This window comes from Podarcis filfolensis (genome assembly GCF_964270895.1).
Source record: "Podarcis filfolensis genome assembly, chromosome: 3".
Lineage (NCBI taxonomy): Eukaryota > Metazoa > Chordata > Lepidosauria > Squamata > Lacertidae > Podarcis > Podarcis filfolensis.
Window position 1 is genome coordinate 102,448,053 of NC_139606.1, and position 22,043 is coordinate 102,470,095.

Below are 22,043 nucleotides of genomic sequence, written 5' to 3' on the forward strand. Positions count from 1 at the left end.
GTTTCTCTTGCAAGTTAAGTGCCATCTTCACAGCAGTCCTGTGAGTTAGTTCTGTAAAGCTGTCGTTGGCTACATTCAGACATGCAATTTTGCGCCATTAGTTTTACTGATTATAATGCCAACGTTCCTGTCCTGATTTCCAATGTTTCCTGTCACTGTGGTACTTGTTGCGATACAGAACTTTAAAAATATCAATATGCTGCCATGTCCCACTAAATTTTAAATGTTGTGAAGGAACTGTATGTTGGGATCCAATCACAAATTTCACCACGTGAAATTACGACACTAAACTTTCTGAGTCAAGGTGGTTGCAATTGGATTTTTTTCTGGAACCAGCTAACATGAAAATGAGCACTAAGCTTCCACTAGATTTCCAGAAATGGCTTTTGCATTGTGTGAAAGATTATACAGTGGTACCTCTGGATGCAAATGGGATCCGTTCTGGAGCCCCATTCACATCCTGAAGCGAACGCAACCCGCATCTGCGCATGCGCGGCTCATCATTCGCCGCTTCCGCGCATGCACATGACGTCATTTTGAGCATCTGTGCATGAGCGAGTGGCGAAACCCGGAAGTAACACCCTCCGTTACTTCCGGGTCGCCGCGGAGCATAACCTGAAAACGCTCAACCAGAAGCACATTTAACCCGAGGTATGACTGTATGTTGTTGTTGTTTAGTTGTTTAGTCGTTTAGTCGTGTCCGACTCTTCGTGACCCCATGGACCAGAGCACGCTAGGCACTCCTTTTTTTAAAAAAATAAATTTTTATTGGTTTTACAACATATATTAACACACAAAAACTAACAACTCACAACACAACACATTAACAAACAAACATATAAACACGTATAATTTCATAACCTTTTTTTTCTTAAACCTTATTTCGACAACTTCCCCATACCTCCCTTTTCTGCATCCCTGTTTTGAACTTTTTCAACAACCCCTAATTTCAATTACTTATGATTCAATTTCTTTGATCCTTTTTCTCTTACCCAATCATTTATCGCTGCAATTCTGTTTTACATTACCCATGACATTTTAGCACTCATTAATCTTACAATAGTTCTTAAGATAAACTTTAAATTTCTTCCAATCTTCTTCCACCGTCTCTTTCCCTTGGTCACGGATTCTGCCAGTCATCTCGGCCAGTCCCATATAGTCAATCACCTTCGTCTGCCACTCTTCCAGCGTGGGTAGTTCTTGTGTCTTCCAGTACTTTGCTAGAAGAACTCTTGCTGCTGTTGTAGCATACATAAAAAACGTCCTATCTTTCCTTGACACCAATTGGCCTACCATCCCCAGGAGGAAGGCCTCTGGTTTCTTGTGAAAAGTACACTTAAGTACCTTCTTAATTTCATTATAGATCATTTCCCAGAAGGCCTTGATCCTTGGGCACGTCCACCAAAGGTGGTAGAAAGTACCTTCAGTTTCCTTACATTTCCAGCATTTATTATTGGGCGTATGATAGATTTTTGCAAGCTTGACTGGGGTCATGTACCACCTGTAAATCATTTTCATAATGTTCTCTCTTAAGGCATTACATGCCGTAAACTTTATACCGGTAGTCCATAACTGTTCCCAGTCAGCAAACATAATGTCATGACCAATGTCTTGTGCCCATTTAATCATAGCTGATTTAACCGTCTCATCCTGTGTATTCCATTTCAACAGCAAGTTATACATTCTTGACAGATTCTTAGTATTGGGTTCCAAAAGCAGAGCACGCTAGGCACTCCTGTCTTCCACTGCCTCCCACAGTTTGGTCAAACTCATGCTGGTAGCATAAGACACTGAAATTACCAGGTAAGAAAATGTCAGGAAAACAGAATAAGGTGCTGTCTGAATGCAGCCATAGTCTCTGTGCTGTCCAATCCCTTTGTTTGAGAGAAAGAAAGTAGGTCTCAGTGAGCAAGCAAGAATTACTTGCATCTCAAGGTCTCCTGCCACACTTAAAGACCCATAAGAAGAGCCTTGCTGGTTTCAGTTTGGTACAGTCATACCTCGGGTTACAGCCACTTCAGGTGGCGTTTCTTCGGGTTGCAGACTGCTGAAACCTGGAAGTACTGGAACAGGTTACTTCTGGGTTTCGGCAGTCACACATGCACAGAAGCGCTAAATTGTTCTTTGCGCATGCGCAGAAGCACCGAATCGCAACCCGCGCGTGCGCAGACACAGGTTGCAAACGTGCATCCCGCATGGATCACGTTCGCAACCCGAGGGTCCACTGTACTTTCTGAGAGCTTCTTTGTAAGGCTGAATTAGCATTTCAGGAAAAGTTCGATTCCTGTCTGAAGTGGTGCACCTACTCTACCAACTCATTGTATGTTTAAAAGAGGTTAAAGCTAGTGATCATCACCATCTCTCCTCCTTAGACTTCTCTGCACACCTCCCTCTGCGGTCTAGGGTAGCATTACTTGTGCGTTGTTAACTTGACATTTGAACACGAGGCCAGAAATGGTCTCTGGTTTCCAGCTTGCCCCCTCTGCCCGCGCACAATGGTCTCCATCAGCCTTCCCTGGAATTCTGGATTACAATTCCAACCAGATTGGGGAAAGCTGGTTTCTATTATCAATTCTGCATGGCTTGTTCATCTCTGCCCTCACTTCTGCATGGTGTTTCAGTGTGGAATTATGGAGAAATTTGACGGAAGAATGAAACAAAAAACAGAGCTGTGGGCTAATAATTAAAAACATGGCGAAGCCTCTGTTGGTTTGTGGGTTTATGCAATGTTCGGATCTGTTGCAAGCTCGCCAGCTAGCAATGGCATAAACAGGAACAGCTCCAGTGATTTCAGCCGAACTGAACGCTGCCTTTCTCAGTCATAGATTTGGCATCTTTTCTAGAGTTACAGTTTAACAAGTTCTCAACATGCCTAAAGCTTTGTTGTAACACATTGTGATTTTGTATGCTAGATTAATCTCCTTAAACCAACAAGAAGAAAAAATGCACACAGATGTTCTGCAGTGTTGTGACTCAAAGGTAACATCACCGTAGCGCAGCAGAGACTAAAAATGGCCAGCTTCCTTAGAGAAGAGACATCATCCTCAATAATAATAATAATAATAATAATAATAATAATAATACTTCTATAAATTGGCATAAAGCCCTACTGATTTCCCTGTGTGGATGAAATGTTTGGAAGGAACAAATTTCTTTCTCAGAAGGTTTGGGGTGGTAAATATTTATTCAGTCAAGCCAACCTACATTCCATAATGTTTAACTTCCAAATTTCCTCAGAAGAGAAAAAGTTCATAACATTATATTTTCTTGTTTGCTACAAGAAAATTTAATAAGCAGAGAAGGTGCGCCATTACAACTGATGGTAGGGTGGGATTTGCAAATGCGCCCTGAATCCACACCCACACACCCACACACCACAAAGGGCTTTGGCACCAGCATTGCCAATGCCCCAAGTTTCAACAATTTGTTTTCTCCCATATATGTGAATGGATCGGTTTGATCTTCTTGCAGTCCATGGGACTCTCAAGAGTCTTCTCCAGCACCATAATTCAAAACAAGAGACATCATCACAGTTCAAGAGTACGGCCGTGCAGAAAGGGTGGCATGGAGCAGGGCCAGTGATAGTTGCATCTTGCAGGGCCAAGGGTATGGCCTGGGGAAGAGCCCTGAGGTCTGGACAGAGAGACTTGGAATGCTGCACTCAGCTCCCAAGCATGAGGGTTCCCCGTTGCTGTTGCATGGGAGCACTCCTGCTAGCCACTGAACATACACCGCACATCCCACTTGCTTTATATATAAAGCTGACCGTAGCTGTTTCTTGGTAGGTACAACTTGTGGCATGGCTGTATCTGGCTCGGTGAACTGCAGGTTGGATTTAGATGAAAAACCGAACCAGGTCTGGCTTGGGGTTTGTTTGTTTTTAAAGAATTGACATAACTTCAATTCAGCCTGGTGCCTATTTTAAGAGCTGGACAATAAGGTTCAAAAGAGAACAAGGAGTCTGAAAGCCAGGATTTTCCCCGCCTTTTTGCTTCCATGTAGTGTTTTTGTTTTACTTCCTGAGCTGTAGCAGCTGAAATAATTTTTTATTGTTTTATTCTTGCTCGGCACAGACATAGAGACATGTTTTCTTTGGCTCGGCCCTTAACAAGCCCACCTGACAAGCAAACGGAACCAGTTGACTAAGAGGCATTTGAGGTTGTGTGAATTGATTTCTAGTTTGTTTTTTTCCTATGAGCAGAAGGCGATTGGGGGAGGGGGTCACCAAAGGCTCCCATGACATAAAATATGAATTCCATTGAGACTGAACGAGACTTCCGGCTGGGAGAATGAGTCTGAGTATTGTGAAGTTATTCAGAGTGTAAATCTTGCTTTATTAAGTCCATCTTGAAGGGCCCTCTCAGCCCAATTACTTAGGGAACTGAATCATAATGGTTTTTAAAGTTACTTGATCCTAATCAGCACTTAGACTTATTATAGGCTGCATGAAATGAATGCAATGGGCTTCTTTTCTGCCAGGAGAAGATTGTTCTAATGCCAGGCTTCCCAGAGAGCCTCATGTAGTTGCTAGAGGAAAGTTCAGCTTCTCTTTCAACTGCATCTAAGTTTGCTACAATTGCACATAATACAGAGCCACGGTTTGTTTTAATCATGGTTTGTCCAACAAACCACAAGTTATTTCACAGATGAGCAAATAAGGGACAGCTTTTTCTCCAAAGCTTGGTTTGTTTCCCACCTGCCTCGTGCATCTGTAGTTTGGCAAGTATCTGGGGTAGGGGGGCCTGATCGTCGCCTGATTTGGGAAAACGGCATCGTTTATGTCACTTTTGCAGCCTGTGTTGAGTAGCTTCTTAACAATATCCATGAGCGTACGCATTCCTTTCTCAGTTTATCTTAAAAAGGGCGAAAAATACATTCTGCAGATTCCTTTCAGAAACATCTTTCTTTTTTATGAGGATTCCTAACAGGATGGCAGCTCTTCCACAGTCGTTTTTCCGTGCCACGACAAACCCAAGAGTTAAGCTTTACGAAACCTCAAAAACTGGTGTGTAACGCGAGGGCTGAGTTTAAGCTAATTTTGAAGTCCTTGGCCTCTGTCCAAAGAAACACATGTCATCAGAAACATGGAGATGTGCCACCAAAAATGGTACCTGTCAAGTTCCCTTCCCTAAATATAGGAATTCTATCTGCTAATAGTGAATTTGTTCCCCGTCTGTGTACAGGAAAGGATGTATCAGCAGACTTGGGGGAACCCAAGTACAAAATTTTGTGGGGAGGGGGAGAGAATCAAACAGCCCAATTAGGACTTGGCATGCGCAGTACACTGCAAAAGGGCATGGCTGGCTTGCTGGCTGAAACCCTGAAGAGGAGCTGTCCATGCTGCAATATTTTCTTGGAGGTCCAACTAATTGTATATACCCGTGTTGTAAGTGCTCATTTCCCCATCCCACTCTTTTCTGTTAAGATTCTTGTTGTGTGGCATGGAAGCACACAATGCGTTGTGGGTACAACACGTGGAACATTGGTTCTAATCTATGTCCCAAGTTTACTTCTTTCCATTCCCAAAGCAGATAATAGCAGGAAGTACATTTTAAAAATGGTTGGTTGGCTGGCTGGTTTTTTTTTAAAATTAAGATAATTAAACAACATCTACATTATAAAAATATTCCTTCCAGTAGCACCTTAGAGACCAACTAAGTTTGTTACTGATATGAGCTTTCATGTGCATGCACACTTCTTCGGATATCTGAAGAATCTTCAGTATCTGAAGAAGTGTGCATGCACACGAAAGCTCATATCAATAACAAACTTAGTTGGTCTCTAAGGTGCTACTGGAAGGATTTTTTTATTTTGTTTCGACTACGGCAGACCAACATGGCTACCTACCTGTAACTAGAACACCTGCATTAAAAAGTTAGACTAAATGGGAAGAATTCCACTGCAGAGCTGAAATATCTGAAGGTGTTGGAAGCATCCGAATTGAGTGGACGGTCCCTGCCTCCAGCTTCCAGACCCTTTATTGTTTGTTATTAAGGTATGTATTTTTGTGCTTTTGTATTGCAAGCCGCCCTGTGATCTTTGGATGAAGGACGGTATAGAAATTCAATTAATAATAAAGCCAGCAAAAGCTACTGAACCACCAAGACTAATAAGAGTGCACAACGGCCGTGCGAAACTTTTTAAAAGAGAGAGAAATGAAATAGATGAAATAGCATAAAAAGTATAAAAAAAAAATGGAAAATTAAATAAAAGCAATGATTTTTCGAGATCTGGGCAGAGGTATGAGGATACTTAAATCTATTATATGATAGTAATTTTTCCTGAATAAGCTTCATGTCATTAGTAACTGTTAGAAAAGGGCTGCATTCCCTTGGGGTAATCTGTAAGGGCTGCATACTGGTGGTAGGAGAAGCCAGAATCCATGGTGGGTGGAGCCTAAACCAAAGTGGGCGGGTCCAAAGTTGAAGTCAGTGGGCGCCTACTTTTATCTTTCTATACCCGCCCCCCTTTATCTTCTATGAAATTTAAACCAAAGGCTGCAGGTTGCCCACCACTGCCTTGCTTATTACTCATGAGTAGGGCGACTTGCATGAGATTTCCGCCTTAGTACATTCCAACCATTTCTTTCCTGCTAACTTTCCATCCCAGTGGGATTTATCTGACCAGTCACAAAGAAATCTGGCTTTATGGAAATTGAACGGATTTCATGCTATTCGGAACACTGCGTCCAAATTAATTGTGCAAATAAGCTCTTTCTTAGACCCGGGGCAGAGTTTGTGACCCAACAGTATTTTTTTGTACATTTTCCATTCAAGATGATCACAGGGCTTTTAGAAGTCTCCTGCTGCGCTGTGAAGCTGGAGCCTACTGTTGTCACTGGCTGACCTTTTCATATAAGTACATGGGAACTTCGCTGAAACACTTCACGTGCTCAGGAGAGGGGGTTCATTTCCTGCTTTTGCTAGCGAGTATCTGCACACTGGCAGTTTTGTTCACAGGGCCTAGAACTACACGTGTGTAAGAGAAGCCACAAGCCCTAGCATAAGCCTGTTGCTCGAGAAAAGCAGCACTGGGGAGGGAGAGTTGTACAAGAGAAGTAGCAAGTGTACTGAACCCTTTCACCACCCACCACTCCTTTACTCCAATACTGCGACAAATCTATATGCAGAATCCAATCTACTACTGATTACAGTGGTACCTCAGGTTACATACACTTCAGGTTACACACTTCGCTAACCCAGAAATAGTGCTTCAGGTTAATAACTTTGCTTCAGGATAAGAACAGAAATTGGGCTCCGGCGGCACAGCGGCAGCAGGAGGCCCCATTAGCTAAAGTGGTGCTTCTGGTTAAGAACAATTTCAGGTTAAGAACGGACCTCTGGAACGAATTAAGTACTTAACCTGAGGTACCACTGTACCTATAAGGTGTGTTGAGTGTGTGTGTTTGGGCTGGTGGTGAGTTGGATCCTCTTCCATCTAGATGTTTCCCTCAGGTTTTTTAATCCATTTCTCTCTCTCTCTCTCTCTCTCTCTCTCTCTCTCTCTCTCTCTCTCTCTCTCTGGGTCTCCATGACCAGAAGTAATTCACAGCTTTAAATAAGATTTCAGTACAGCCAGACTAGAGCATTCAGTTCTCCTCCTCTTCCACCCATGTGGGAAAGTACAGCTGGAATAAAGGGTTCAGAGCTTTAAGCAACATCCCTTAAAACTGGACACATGTAGCTGAATCCTTAGAAAAGCATACTACTACTACTACTACTACTACTACTACTAATAATAATAATAATAATAATAATAATATTTATACCCTACCCATCTGACAGAGTTCCCCAACCACTCTGGGCAGCTCCTTGTCAACACAACTTAACTTTCATTCAGTTCTGCCTACCCTCATCTCCCATGTGGGGATAATAGTGGTAAAATGTGAATTTTGAGTGATTACGTTATTTTTAGAGCATAGCTTACGAAAATACAGTAAGCGTTGTGTATCACTTCAATGGAATGTCTGTGTATGTAAACCTGAATACCAATTTCATTTTTTTTATTTTTTATTTTTTGCCATTTGTGCATCTCCGCGTAGTCTTCATTGATGGCCTTCTCCCAAGATGGAGACGAAGCAGTCTGGAACATTAACATTGTTGTTGTTCAGCTCTTTCTCTAGTTTGCATTTAATATTGTGTACTAAGTCTAGTGTGTCTGTGCAATTTCAATCAGAAGCAGGAAGTGTTTATTCAAGCCCTAATGGGTGGGATAGTCACTGCAGTTTTCAGTAATTTTAAACAAACTGCTTGAGCATCCTGTTTAAATAGAGTTAAGTAATCACAGTTTTTTATGCCGGCTGGGAAAGAATTTCATACCGCCCCCAACCCCATAATCTTGAATCAAATTGCTTCTTGCAAGACGTGCCAAGGGCACAATGTATTTGTTTGGCTGTAGTAAATCTCCCTTTTGACGGTGGCATTCATTTAGCAAAATTCCATGTTTTGGAAAGGTTGTAACGTAGAAGCATATTATTCGGGCCTGACACTAACTTTTCCAACAGGGACTTTGGCCATCTGAGCTGGGTGCCTTATCCCTTGTGATTGCTTGCCAAAGGAAGAAACAGCTGGATCATTGTGCTTCAGCACCACCGCTACACATGGCCAGATGGTGGAATTGCAGTTACAGCTCAGCAGGGGTCAGGTGTTCAGAGGAGCCAATAGGGTCCTGCCCACTTCTGACCAAGGCTTGGCTCCACTGCCTGAGCAATTTGCTATTAAGGTACAGGCTGGGGTGCCCTTGACTGCTTGGCCACACTTACTTTCCTGCTGACCGACTGCATTGATTGTTTGATGGCTTGCCTGGTAGGTACCTACATGCTAAGTGTTGCCAGCATGGTGTGAGGCAGGGGTTGCCAATGTGATGTTGCTAGACTACGGTCCTCCTTTTCCCTGAACATTGGCCATGCTGGTTCGGAGCTGTATCCAGTAACACCTGGAGGCTGCTATGTTGGCTATCCCTGGTGTAGTGGTTAGAAGCCAAGGGTCACAGCTCAGTGGTAGATTGTCTGCCTTGCAAGCAGAAAGTCACAGGTTCAGTCCCTGGAAACTCTGTTTAGGGTTGGGAAAGACTCCCTGCCTGAATTCCTGGAGAGCTGCTGCCAGCCAGGGTAGGCAATGCAGAGGTGGACCAATGGTCTGACACATCCTTCCTATGTTCCTATGTTAGGGTTGGACTATGGCTGGGAAGACACTGCTTTGTATCCCTGCTCAGCTGTGAAACTCACTGGGTGACCTCGGGCCAGCTGCACACGCAGAGCCAAACCTACTTCACAATTATTATTATTATTATTATTATTATTATTATTATTATTATTTATACCCCACCCTCCCCAGCCAAGACCAGGCTCAGGGCGGCTAACACCAGGTATAAAAACAATTGATTAAAATACAACTTAAAAACAAGATTAAAGTACAACATTAAAATGCACCCTCTTTTCAGTAGAAACTCAAATCAAAAACTTTTTGGGGGATGAAAACGTCAAATCTTCACCAAGGACAACTATCCAGACTGGTCCTAAGTGGGCCAGAAAAAAGGCAGAGGAGTCCCCAAATCGGAGTTCCATCACAGAAGGAGAAAGGAAAAAGGAAAGAGGGGGAGGGGGAGGGGATCAAGTTGATTCCAAGCCAAAGGCCAGGCAGACCAACTGTGTCTTACAGGCCCTGCAGAAAGAAATCAGATCCTGATCTCATGAGACAGAGCGTTCCACCAGGCCGGAGCCGGTGTTGAGAAGGCCCTGGCTCTGGTTGAGGCTAATCTGACTTCCTTAGGGCCTGGGACCACTAGGGTGTTGCTATTTATGGACCTTAAGGTCCTCTGTGGGGCATACTGGGAGAGGCGGTCCCGTAGGTACGAGGTTCCTAGGCTTGTTGTAAGGATAAAAGGAGAGGGAGAACCATGGCAGTTATCTTTCGTCCCTGTGAACGCCCCTTTGAAATGCTCTGCATCGTGACCTAGGATCAGTCCCATTGGGGCATTCTCTCCCAGGAATGCTACCAGCAACTAACAGCAGCCAAGGTGCTGCGCAAAGAAGTTGCAGTGCAATTTTTTCTATAAGAAAAGAAAGTAAAGAAAACCCTCGGCCACCTCACCTTTAAAGATAAGGCTATGCTCTCTGAAGTTCTTAAGAGTACACTCTCCAGAGATCCATCCCACTTGAAGTTAAGTCCCACTTTGAAGAAAGGCTTTAAAAAGAAATTGAAAGAGAAATATCCAGCCGTCACAACTTTTAATGCTGGTGATCCCCCCCTTTTTCCTCAAGGGATGAACGATCCTACAAAAGTGGGGCAGGATATTCAGCCCAGCCTTCACCTGGGGTGGTGTTCAGTAGGCAGTGTAAAAGCTTCAGCTGCCCGGGCCTTTCATTCTCCAGAGTTCAGAAATGCTTCTATTTTCCTAAACAATTGTGATATGTTTTAGCCTTTGAAGAAATACTGCAACTTACCGGAATGGTTTCCAGGAGGGAGGAGGGTTGGAGATCTATTGACACAGTGAACTCAAGTTTTAAGGACTTGTTGGCATCGGGAAAGATTTCTTCACACCCATTTATATGAGAAACATTAAACAAGGGAAAAATGCCACTTGGGGAATGCTGATAAGTCTTATCTGCTTGTGAATTCTAGTTATGGAGGGGTGTGTGTAGGATGCCTTTCCTGGTTCGGGGGTTTTGAACTGTGGGCCAGGGTAGTTCTTCGCGTCGGGGGCTGGCGGTGACAATGTTGCTTGCCTGACGCACAGCACGGACACACGTCTCAGATTTGAAAGTGGGAAACACATTGCGTGATTGATTCCTGCTCCATGGTGTTTCAGCAAATCAAGCTGTCTTCACATGGCTGACAGGCCGCCCAGCTCTCAGAAACGTACTTGAGAGTCTCGCTTGGGTTTCTTGCTATCCCTGCACATGCCCTCTTGCTCGCCACTAAGTGTGTTTTTCGTCACAACCGTAATCTAATACAGCGTTATTAAATTAAAAAGTGGAAAAACAAATAAACAAAAGGAAGGGCAGCTTACGTTCTGTTAGAATTCAGGGGGAGGTGGGAAGGGAAGAATATTCTTTATGCAGACGGACAGTGAACGTTTCTCAGGCTGAAAACAATGCATGAAAGACATTACCTTTTTGTCTGGTATTTATGTGAAGTTTCTTTCCCCTGTTGATGGTATCTCTGCGTGTGTAAACAGAGAAGGGTTAGTGGACAGTCTTGGGGGAAAGCGAAATCAATTGGCACGGATATTTATTCCTCCTTGCAGGAAGCGGTTGATCATCACTCATAAATTCTCCTTAGGAGTGCCCATCTCCATTCTTGGTGGTTTACATTTAGGGAGTCCTGGAAGCAATGATAATGTGCTCCACGCTTTTATCATGGGTGAGGAGGTGGTCACGCTAGGGGCAATCAGCCTATTTCCATTCCTTGTCAGTTTTGCAATCCCATTTCTTGTGGATTAAAAAAATAAATAAATAAGGAGGGAATCACTTTTAAATGACATGCACTTTCCCCTAAAGTATGCCTTTTGTATGCATTCTCCCCTTAAAGTACAGTGGTATCTCTGGTTAAGAACTTAATTCGTTCTGGAGGTCCGTTCTTAACCTGAAACTGTTCTTAACCTGAAGCACCACTTTAGCTAATGGTGCCTCCAGCTGCCGCCGCACCATTTCTGTTCTCATCCTGAAGCAAAGTTTTTAACCCAAGGTACTATTTCTGGGTTAGCGGAGTCTGTAACCTGAAGCATTTGTAACCTGAAGCATCTGTAACCAGAGGTACCACTGTACAGTTTTCAGTGCATTGTATGCTTTTAATACATTTTCCTTAATATGCATTTTTAACGTAACGTCCCATAAAATGTGCATTTTGTACACACACACACCCTCCATCCCAAATGAAACTGTCTGGTGAATTCAGAGAAGTGTGTAATTCAATTGACAGCTTCATTCTAATTCACGTATCATTGCAAGACTAGAGAATTCGGCCTGTTCACTTTAAGATGCAGACTGAGTGAATTTCTCCTCAATCCCTAGCAGATCAATAAGAAGGCTGCAACCACTGAGGCTTTCAAGAAAGGGCAATGCATCCACAAAAGAGATTCCCCATAGAGCCTGATAGAGATCTTTTAACTCCCCATCTGCAATAGCTCATTCAGAGGATAGCAGGAGACTCTTAATCAAGAGGCAAAGCTCAGCTCAGACTCTTAATCTCAGGGTTGTGGGTTTGAGCCCCAAGTTGGGTAAAAGATTCCTGCATTTCAGGGCTGTTGGACTAGATGACCCTCATGGTCCCTTCCAACTCTGCAATGCTATGATTCAAGGAACTGTTGAGGGAATTTTTATATATATAGAAAGGCTTTGTTTGCATGGGGAGGCCCGTTACCTCTCATGTGGGGAATTTTAGTGGCTCGGCTCTTTCCCACAGTGACACATGCAGGCTACTTGCGCTCAGAGTATCAGTCACTGTACATCTGGGCCCTATGCGGAATGGATCTTCCAGATCACACCATGCGAGCGTTGACAGACTCCCCTGTTCTTAGTCATGGCTTGGCATTATGCAAAGGCTGCGCTGAACCCTATGGGGAATCCCCGCCATCCCTTGGCAGACAACTTGATACATATGGGAAGCGTTGGATTCTGCTGTTGGTTGAGCAGCCAGGGGGTGCCTCTCTGAGCCAAAGCACAACCATTGACCAAAAATTGTTTGCAATATCCCTGTGTGGATTATTAAACAGCATAGAAGTGAATGCACAAAATGGCGTCTCCTATCCTTTCCTCCCACTTTCTATACATATTTACATAACATTTCCAGAAATCATATAACATATTTTCTTATCTTATACAATATTTTGGACTTCCATCAACCACATCTGAAGATTTTTCAGTCTTTATCACTTAATCTGCATTTCATTAATTTCACTATTACTTTTAATAGTCCTTCACTAATAATTCTCTTCATACTTTCCTCTGCAATATTTTGCATAGTCCCCCTTAAAAACCTTCTTGCAATCCTACTAGGGTAATCTGTTGATTACTATTGCTTCTCAAATAATTCACCCTTTCCTCCCACTTTCATGCCGATTGGAACTTGTGCACTGATGGTCATATAGGTAATACACATTGCATGTAGACTCTGAATGTGAGGGGCTGCAAAACTGGTATATTGGGGGGGCGGATAGGGAGATCACATTATCGGGTCATTCCACATCAAATCAATGCAAAAAACATGGGTTTCGTCACCTACCATCTCAGCTTTTGATGAAACTTGGTGTACACCCTTCCCTTATGGTTGAACGAAACCCCCTTAATTTTTTTCCCTCTATCTCAAATGGTTTTAATTTTATAGTACTTCAAAATTTCATGAAATCTGCGTCGCCTGTCCGTCTTGAGACCCTCAGCACATGTACATTTTATTCATTTTCTCCATAACCAATGATCAGATCTCTTTGAAATTTTACGCAGAGCTCGATAAGAGGATGAGGATTTCAGGAAAAATTACACCAGCAGTCAAAATATTTTATAAATGCCTGAAAAAAAATATAAATGTACTTTTTTTGGTGGAAAATGAAGTGACATATTTCATTTGTGTACTGTATTGATGAAGACCTCCCCATAACATACGTCCAAGTATCATTTAAGTTCAAAATGGTGGTTATTTTTGAACACCGTACTGTAAAGCAGTCCTGGGAACTCCTGAATTGCATAACCCACAATAAGAGGAAAGTTCACAAACAAAATAATTGCAGATTAATCCCCCTTTTGGCAAGTCTGAAATGAGAACAAGAAAATGTTCTCTGTAAAGCCAATGCACCCTGATAAGTAATAAATTTTATTTAAAACTGTTTTCCTTCTGTTTTTGGTTGTGTTTTTTTTACTGTCACATTACAACCGGCTATTTTAAAGTCAAGGAGACAAAAAAGTTGGGGCTGGAAATGGCCTGGAAAACTTGTCTGTTGTTGTTGCTACCAAGCCAAATCAGGCCTTTACTGTGAGCCTCTCAGCCTTGTTTTGTGGCCCAGACGCACAACCATCCTGAGCTAGTCGGCAGTGCCAGGCAGACAGCAGAAGCTGGAGGGTTAATATTGAGCCTCTGAGGAGTTGCATTCAGCTTGCTGGATCACAAGTGGTACAGGCGTGGTCTGTAGTGATAGTGATTGGCTGAACTGCCTTGATATCAAAGAGGTGTAGATTCTAGGGCTGCCTTTGGCTGAGCTGCTGATATCCTACTGATGGGTAAGGCTGGCCTATAGGGACTAGGGAAGGAGGAGTCAAGAGGACTAGGAAAAGAGCAGCCATAGATGTAAGAAGACTGCCAACTCATGGACGCAAGGGGAAGACGAAGGTTGGGATGCTGAGAGGAGCAGAGGCAAGAGCAAACAAAATGGGCAGAAGATGAAAAGTGTGTCTGCCCGGAAAGCCTGATTTTTTTTCATGCTGTTTTTAAATAGTTATCCAGATCTCTGGCAGTAGGCCTTGCTGTTGTTGTTTAGTCATTTAGTCGTGTCCGCCTCTTCGTGACCCCATGGACCAGAGCACGCCAGGCACTCCTGTCTTCCACTGCCTCCTTGCTAGTCCATTATAAAATTGTCTCATTACCAACCATGGCCTATATCATGGGTAGGCAAACTAAGGCCCAGGGGCCAGATCCGGCCCAATCGCCTTCTAAATCTGACCTGCGGACGGTCCGGGAATCAGAGTGCTTTTACATGAGTAGAATGTGTGCTTTTATTTAAAATGCATCTCTGGGTTATTTGTGGGGCATAGGAATTTGTTCATTCCCCCCCCCAAAAAAAAATATAGTCTGGGCCCCCACAAGGTCTGAGGGACAGTGGACCAGACCCCTGCTGAAAAAGTGTGCTGACCCCTGGCCTATATGCTTCCATGACTTGGGCTCCACTTATCTGCTGGCTGGCTATATTCATCCCAACCTCCTCCTCACCATTCTTCCCAGATATCTTGACACTGGCCCTGATCCAGTTGGTGGGGGGCTCTGATGTGCTCGCTGTCCGGAACTCTCCCGCCCACAAGGGAAGTCCTGTTTACTTCTGCTGAGCACTCTTAGGCCATAACCTTGCGGCTCTAATTCTGTAGTCCAAGGAAAATGCACATGAATGCACAGAGCAATTCCCTCCTCCCCTGAGCAAGGGTGGGAAGCCCCTGCATGCTCAGAGCTCTGGGCTGCACCCCTAGACTTCAGTTCTGCAACTAGCAATCATTTGTGCTTGTAATCCTTGGACTTCAAGGGTTCTTCCACAACTGCCTCTAAGACATGTGTAGGCAAGCTAAGGCCCAGGGCCCAGATCTGGCCCAATCGCCTTCTAAATCCGGTCCACAGACAGTCCGGGAATCATCGTGTTTTCACATGAGTAGAATGTGTCCTTTTATTTAAAATGCATCTCTGGTTATTTGTGGGGCATAGGAATTCGTTCATATATTTTTTCAAAATATAGTCTGCCCCCCAACAAGGTCTGAGGGACAGTGGACCGGCCCCCTGCTGAAAACGTTTGCTGACCCCTGAGTCTAAGAGTTTTCTTCTTAGACTCCAAATGCATAGAAAACAGAACAAAAATTTTTTTTTCTTTCCAGTAGCACCTTAAAGACCAACTAAGTTAGTTTTTGGTATGAGCTTTCGTGTGCATGCACACTTCTTCAGATACACAGAAGTGTGCATGCACACGAAAACTCATACCAAAAACTAACTTAGTTGGTCTTTAAGGTGCTACTGGAAAGAATTTTTTTTTTTTGTTTTGACTATGGCAGACCAACACGGCTACCTATCTGTAATAGAAAACAGAGTCGTTTTTAAAATGAGCGTATTCTTTGGTCAGTGCTTTTTCATGTCCAAGGTCACCCATTGAGCTTCACAGTTGAGTAAGGAACCAGGGAAATGTCTGAGGCTTTAAAGGACCAGTTGGAATCCTATTGGTTTGCCCCTTTTGTCACCTGATTGTTGCTTATTTATAATACGCAGTACCACCCCTCTGGTGGTGCCTGAGGGCAGCACAGACTAGCATCTGTCTCTTCTGGAGGGCTGCCATAGTGGTGCAGAGAGGAAAGAACCTGGCTTTGACTACCAGACTCCCTGGTTCCAGACTCTTCCCTCCATCCCACAGAACCTTGCTGTGTCCACTTAAAAGGCTCTCCACAAATGAGAATTTAAAGTGGCTTTTCCATCTGCTCTTGGGTTTTATGTGTGTGAAACCCTGACCCATTCCACCATCGTGGGAGGGTGAGGAAACTGTTTGTTTTGCCTTGTGAACCCTATGGCTCATGGCAACCATCTTTACATGAATTACTTTTCGTGGTGGAAGGAAACACCACGTGATTACGGGAGGCTTCAGCAAAAGTTCTTGGTAAATTGTACAGCTGGTAAATTGGATCTTCCAAAAATGGACAATAAATGCAGCAATTCTAAAGTAATACCCATCGTTTTTCCAAGTACTTTTTTGGGTCCTGTGATTTGCTGTTGCTCGTTAACTAAACCCATACATTCAACTTGCTTAAAACGTGCAGGTTTTCCTTTATTTCGTTTCTGGATTCAGATCCTAATTTCCTAATGTGCCACGTATGTACAGCTGCGTCTTTGTGCGGCTGGAAGCAATCGGCTAAATAGCACTATTTTCGTGAATTTCAGGACCGCCTCTTTTTCGTCATGGAATATGTCAATGGAGGAGACCTAATGTTTCAGATCCAGCGCTCGCGCAAATTTGACGAGCCCCGCTCCCGCTTCTATGCAGCAGAAGTCACATCGGCACTCATGTTTCTCCACCAACATGGCGTCATCTACAGGTACTTTCTTTGCGGGTCTGGAATAAAGAATTCTTAAGGCTCTTGGTTTGATTTTGGCTGAGGGCCAATGTCTCTTAGCAACCGGATTGGCTGTTTTGTTTCTGCTTGCTTACACAGAACTTTTTTTCTTTCTCTTTTGGGGGGGATGCAGGGGGCGGGGGAGGGGAGGCTGTTTATCATTCCGAATGTTAACATCTGAATCGTCCCTGCAGCCATCGCCAGCTGTGGGTGCCAGTTTTGTATTATAAGACAAGCAGTGCTTCTTCTAAAAGCTTGGCACGCTGTGGCTCAGAGTTGACTTTGGTTCTCGGATCAGCGCAATCTCTTCAGTTTCCCCCCTTCTGCCATGGATTTCCTCTCGTTTCTGAACTCCCTGCCACTTCCTGAGTTTGTTTGTCCTAGTTGTCTCCAGCCTGACAGATATGGGATAATCGTTTTTGCGAGGCTTTGTACATGATGCCCTTTCCTCTTCACTAGGAGGGCGAGGGCTCGGCCAGTAATGGGAAGAACCTCTTTTTGCAGGCAACTTGAATTTCACATCTTGCCGCCTCGGATCACCACCCGAACAATAGCAAAGGCCGAGTAGCTAATCTTTCGCTATGCCACGAAGAATGCTTTCCGGGGATAAATATTTATTATTAGAAACAGGGAGCCACTTGAGAAAGTTTTACCTACTATCTCTGTGTTTATTAAGGACTTTATCTTGTCGTTTCACCCTTCCTCTCCTTCTTTTCCCTTAAAAAAAAAAAAGCAACATACAAAAAATTGGCAGCTTTTAACAATTTCAGATAAATCTTGGCAGGCGTATATGGAATGGGCTGCAGTGAGGGAAGTTGGCCGCAGGTTCATGTTTCTTCCATGAAGTACTCGAAGGGTTCAGTCCACAAAGCACTATTCACACTTTACAGATACACCCCTGAGCAGAGTGGCTAGTGCTGGAATGCATGAAGCAGAAACAGTAGTGGGGGTGCGTGTTCATAAGCATGCAATAATCTGCACTGCACATGGCTAAGAGAGAGGGTTTTCAAACCCGAACGGCATGCTCCTCGCAGTCATCTGTAACGTTCCACCAACTTATTCTTTTCTAATGAAAAGCACCTTAGAGTCCCTATACCTTTTCTCCTGAATGGAGAAAAGCAGTTGGGGAGGAGTAATTTTGAGCAGGAAAATAAGGGGTTAAGCACACATCCCTATCCCAAATCGGTCCTCCATTTAGGATTCTAGCCTCCTCCTGGCCAATCAATAATAATAATAATAATAATAATAATAATAATAATAATGGTATTCTCCAGCTAAGTAATGCATATGCTGGAGGAAAGTTTCCACGAAAATGCATGCATTTGTGAAAATTGCATACAGAAATGCATTGCTGCAGAGGGAATTGCATATATATTAGGGGAAAATGCATACAAATGTATACAAGAAATTCACACTAAAAGGCTGGCGAATTTTTGTGAGTATCCAAATGTGAAGAACTGGACATAAGATGAAATAACGAAGGAACTGACAGATCTGCCCATCCCTAGCCACAAGCCACACCGGTCTTTTCTATGCGACTGTGGTGCTGCTGACCTTGGGTGTCCAGTTTTATCCTCATTTCACCCACAGTTCAAAGGGTCGGTTCATTTTTGGCCTTGACCAAAGGGCTCCACCTCTGAGTTCATGTCACCTTTTGGCTGGCACCGTCTCAGGTCTTGCATTCTTCTTAGTTAAAACACAAAATCAAATGCGAGAGTGGCCTTATCTGATCCCCACGATGAAAACAAAAGTCACATTCTCAGTTCACATAAATATTTTCATAAAAAGATACATTGTTATATCAAAGCCCATCCTGTCGCAGTGTACCACCCATTGCTTTCTCGCGCTGCCTGTGGAGCTCTCCTTTTGTTTTGTTTTTTTGTTAGCTCCTTAAGTCTCTGCCCGGCTGCAGAAGGCATGAGCTGAAGGCTCTATATTGGTATCTGGCATAGCATGATCGAGGTCTAAGGCAGGCAGAACATTTCCCAGTTTCTAAACCATGTTAGAAAAATTGGGAGTGCCTTGCAGGCTCTCACGCTCTATTCTTTCCCTCCTCCTCCTCCTCCTCCTCCTCTCCTCCTCCTCCTCCTCTCGTTGCAAATTCCTTTCCAACGTTAATCACCGTGCAGCATTACACTTGCCCCCGTGCTAACACTAATCATTATTTACTTCATCGTTTAGGAATCTCCTTTTACATATGTGTCTCCTGCACAACCTATTCCAACGTTAGAAGGAGCGCTAGGCAATATCCCCTCTTTTAAAAAATCATTCAGATACTGATACAGTGGTACCTCAGGTTACATACGCTTCAGGTTACATACACTTTAGGTTACATACGCTTCAGGTTACAGACTCTGCTAACCCAGAAATAGTGCTTCAGGTTAAGAACTTTGCTTCAGGATGAGAACAGAAATCGTGCTCTGGCGGCGCGGTGCCAGCAGGAGGCCCCATTAGCTAAAGTGGTACCTCAGGTTAAGTAGGTTAAGACCTCCGGAACGAATTAAGTACTTAACCTGAGGTACCACTGTACTGTTTAGATGTACAGCTTCTACAACTGAAGATTTGCATACATATCACAAAACAACTAAAATGGCTTTTAAAACTGAACAGAAGAAATTACTAAATATAGTTTTAAAAATCAACATCTTTAAGGCAAATACCTTTTCTTTCAGCTGGAAAATGCATGTTGGAACAAAAGTGTCTTCAATTGTTTTCTGGAAAATACAGGTAATGGGCACCTGTCGAATTTTGACAGGAACGCTGTTCCACAGAAGAGGGGCAGCCACAGTGGAAGCCCTGCTCCAACGAACTCCAGAGCACCAAATCATTTGGCATCATTTGTGATGTCTGGCGATTGACAGGTGGGTGGAAACCGCACCCCCGTCTGTGAAATTTGGCCTGTGAGGCAGATCATAATAAAAGGCTCCCCACCCCTGCACTGTAACCACGATCAATGCTGAAAACATAAAGGATGGGGAATTCAGACATGTTGGCTAACCCATGGTTTAGTCTACATCTGAACTACATCTGAACTAGCCTAGATGGCATTTGAACTAGAGTTTTCCCAGCTCATAGAACCTAGCTCCTACTGAGCTAAAGGCTTATTGGAAAGGTGAAAATAATTTCACTGGAAGAACGTGAAGAATTTCTAATCATGAATGGTCACCTATACAACGTAAGCAGAGCCTTGACCTTAGCAGTGGGATAGTGGGGTAGGCCTTTTGTTATCATGAGAAAGAGAGAGACAGTCAGAAACCAGCCGAAAAGCATGCCAAGTTTACATTCCTGAGGGGGCAGCCGTTTTCCTGCAGAGTTTGTAGGAAGGGGACCAAGGCTTTCTGTCAGATAACAACAGCAAACTAAAGCCGCAGAGAGGAAGTATGGAAACAGCATTTATCTTCTGTTTAAAATGTTCATTATTTTAGATTCTTTAGTTGTTCTACTTTACTAAAAAGGGTAGGGAGGGGGGACCACACAAGCTTGTACTATCTTGCTGGGTTGAAACATATAGAGTTACGGAAATTATATCCTGCTCTTGAGCCAAAAAAAGGAGAAGCTCCCAGAGCAGTTTGTAGATCAATGCAAACAAGGGGCAGAGCCTGCCCTGAGGCTTGCCATCTAAAAAGACACAGCACAAAAGGAGAGTAGATTGGGAGGGAAGAGGAAATAAGGAAACACAGGAATAAGTTCTTAGGTATGAGTTTGCCTACTGACCAGCGGGGTTGGAAATGTTTAACGAGAGGGGGAGACAAAAGTAGCTAATTTCTCAGCTGTTGACAAAGTGTGTCTCTTTACAAAAATACATATATTAGGGCAGGCATAGGCAAACTCAGCCCTCCAGATATTTTGTGACTACAACACCCATCATCCCTAACCACTGGTCCTGTTAGCTAGGATGAAACTGTCCTTTTAGTGTGAAGTAGTCTTCTGCTGCCTAAACCCCTGGGCTGTTCCAATTCTATTTGTTCAGCATGTGTTTGGAATTGTTTTAAAACCCATTATTCATCCATTAAACTGTATAATTTTCACTAGCTGCTGTTTAGTCAATAGACCATAAAATTGCCCTTTCGAGGCCTTTGGTATCAGGTAAATACATAACTGAGGCGTATTCTAAATGTAATCTAAACAATTGGCTATGGACTTCTGAACTCTCCTTGGCAGCTTGGGAGCTAGGAATGAAGGCGATTTCAGTTTTGAACTGATTTCTAGACATAATTTGGCAGTTCCAACCCAGCTGAGCTTTGCCTCTTGAATTGAGCACTTACACATTATTAGGTACGTGTTTGTAAGGCCTGACTTACAAAAAATGTGCAAAAAAGTGCAAAAAACACGTATTATGCATGTTAAAGAACCAAGCCCAATGTGGTACTCTGTTTCTGCATTTTGTAAGTGTTAGTATTATTTTTATGCAGTTTAATGTATTACTTTATGCATCTGTTTATGTGCTGCTTGCTTTAGGAATCCTGGAGTATATATGAATGCAATATTACATGCATAATAATGCATATAATATGTGAGAATTGTTCATATTTTTAGTGGAACCGTTAAAAATATATACGCATATATGAGATCAAGGAACGTATATATACTTATAATATTATACATATAACAATACGTATAATGTGTTAGCATTTGTAAACTGTTAGCATTTGTAGCAGAACTAGTTTTTTTTAAAAAAATAAATAAAACGCTCACTGTCAAGATCAAAGCGCAAGACAGGTATTATTTTAAAAAACTGTGCAGATAAGAACAACATCAAGATCTTCAGAAAAGTCTTAATCTTACCATTCAGAAGTCATCAATTGACACTCTCAAATATAACCTCCTGAGAGGTATCATTTGGCCTGAGTTGCCAGTCCAGAACAAAAATGGAGTATGGAGAGAGCAATGGCCTTTGACTCCTGAGCTCTATATTTTCAGAACCCATCCTATATTTTGTGATTGCATATATCATCATCATCATCATCATCATCATCATTTGTATACTGCCCTTCATCTGAAAATCTAAGGCAGTTCACAGCATAAAACTACAGTCTAAAACTACAGAGTACAAAACAAAAACAATAACCCCCCTCCACCATTTTTTAATTGCAAGTTTTAAAATGATTTTAAGTGTTGGATTTTAAATTCTTGCCATCCACCACTGGAACTTAGGCTGGAGGGTAGGTAATAAGTAGTAGTAGTAGTATTGGGCTCCCAGCACCTACCTTCAAAGTAACCTCCTAGTAAACTAGTCACTAAGGAAGACCATAGGTGG

General features: G+C 43.1%; 1 protein-coding gene across 1 annotated transcript in view; it reads left to right on the plus strand.

The window, feature by feature from the left end:
• The window catches only part of PRKCE (protein kinase C epsilon), a 305,337-nt gene that overhangs the window by 249,752 nt on the left and 33,542 nt on the right, over nt 1-22,043 (plus strand). The window contains exon 11 of the mRNA XM_083605113.1: nt 16,614-16,768. Coding sequence (XP_083461239.1) covers nt 16,614-16,768 — 155 coding nt within the window. The remainder of the gene's footprint in view (nt 1-16,613; nt 16,769-22,043) is intronic.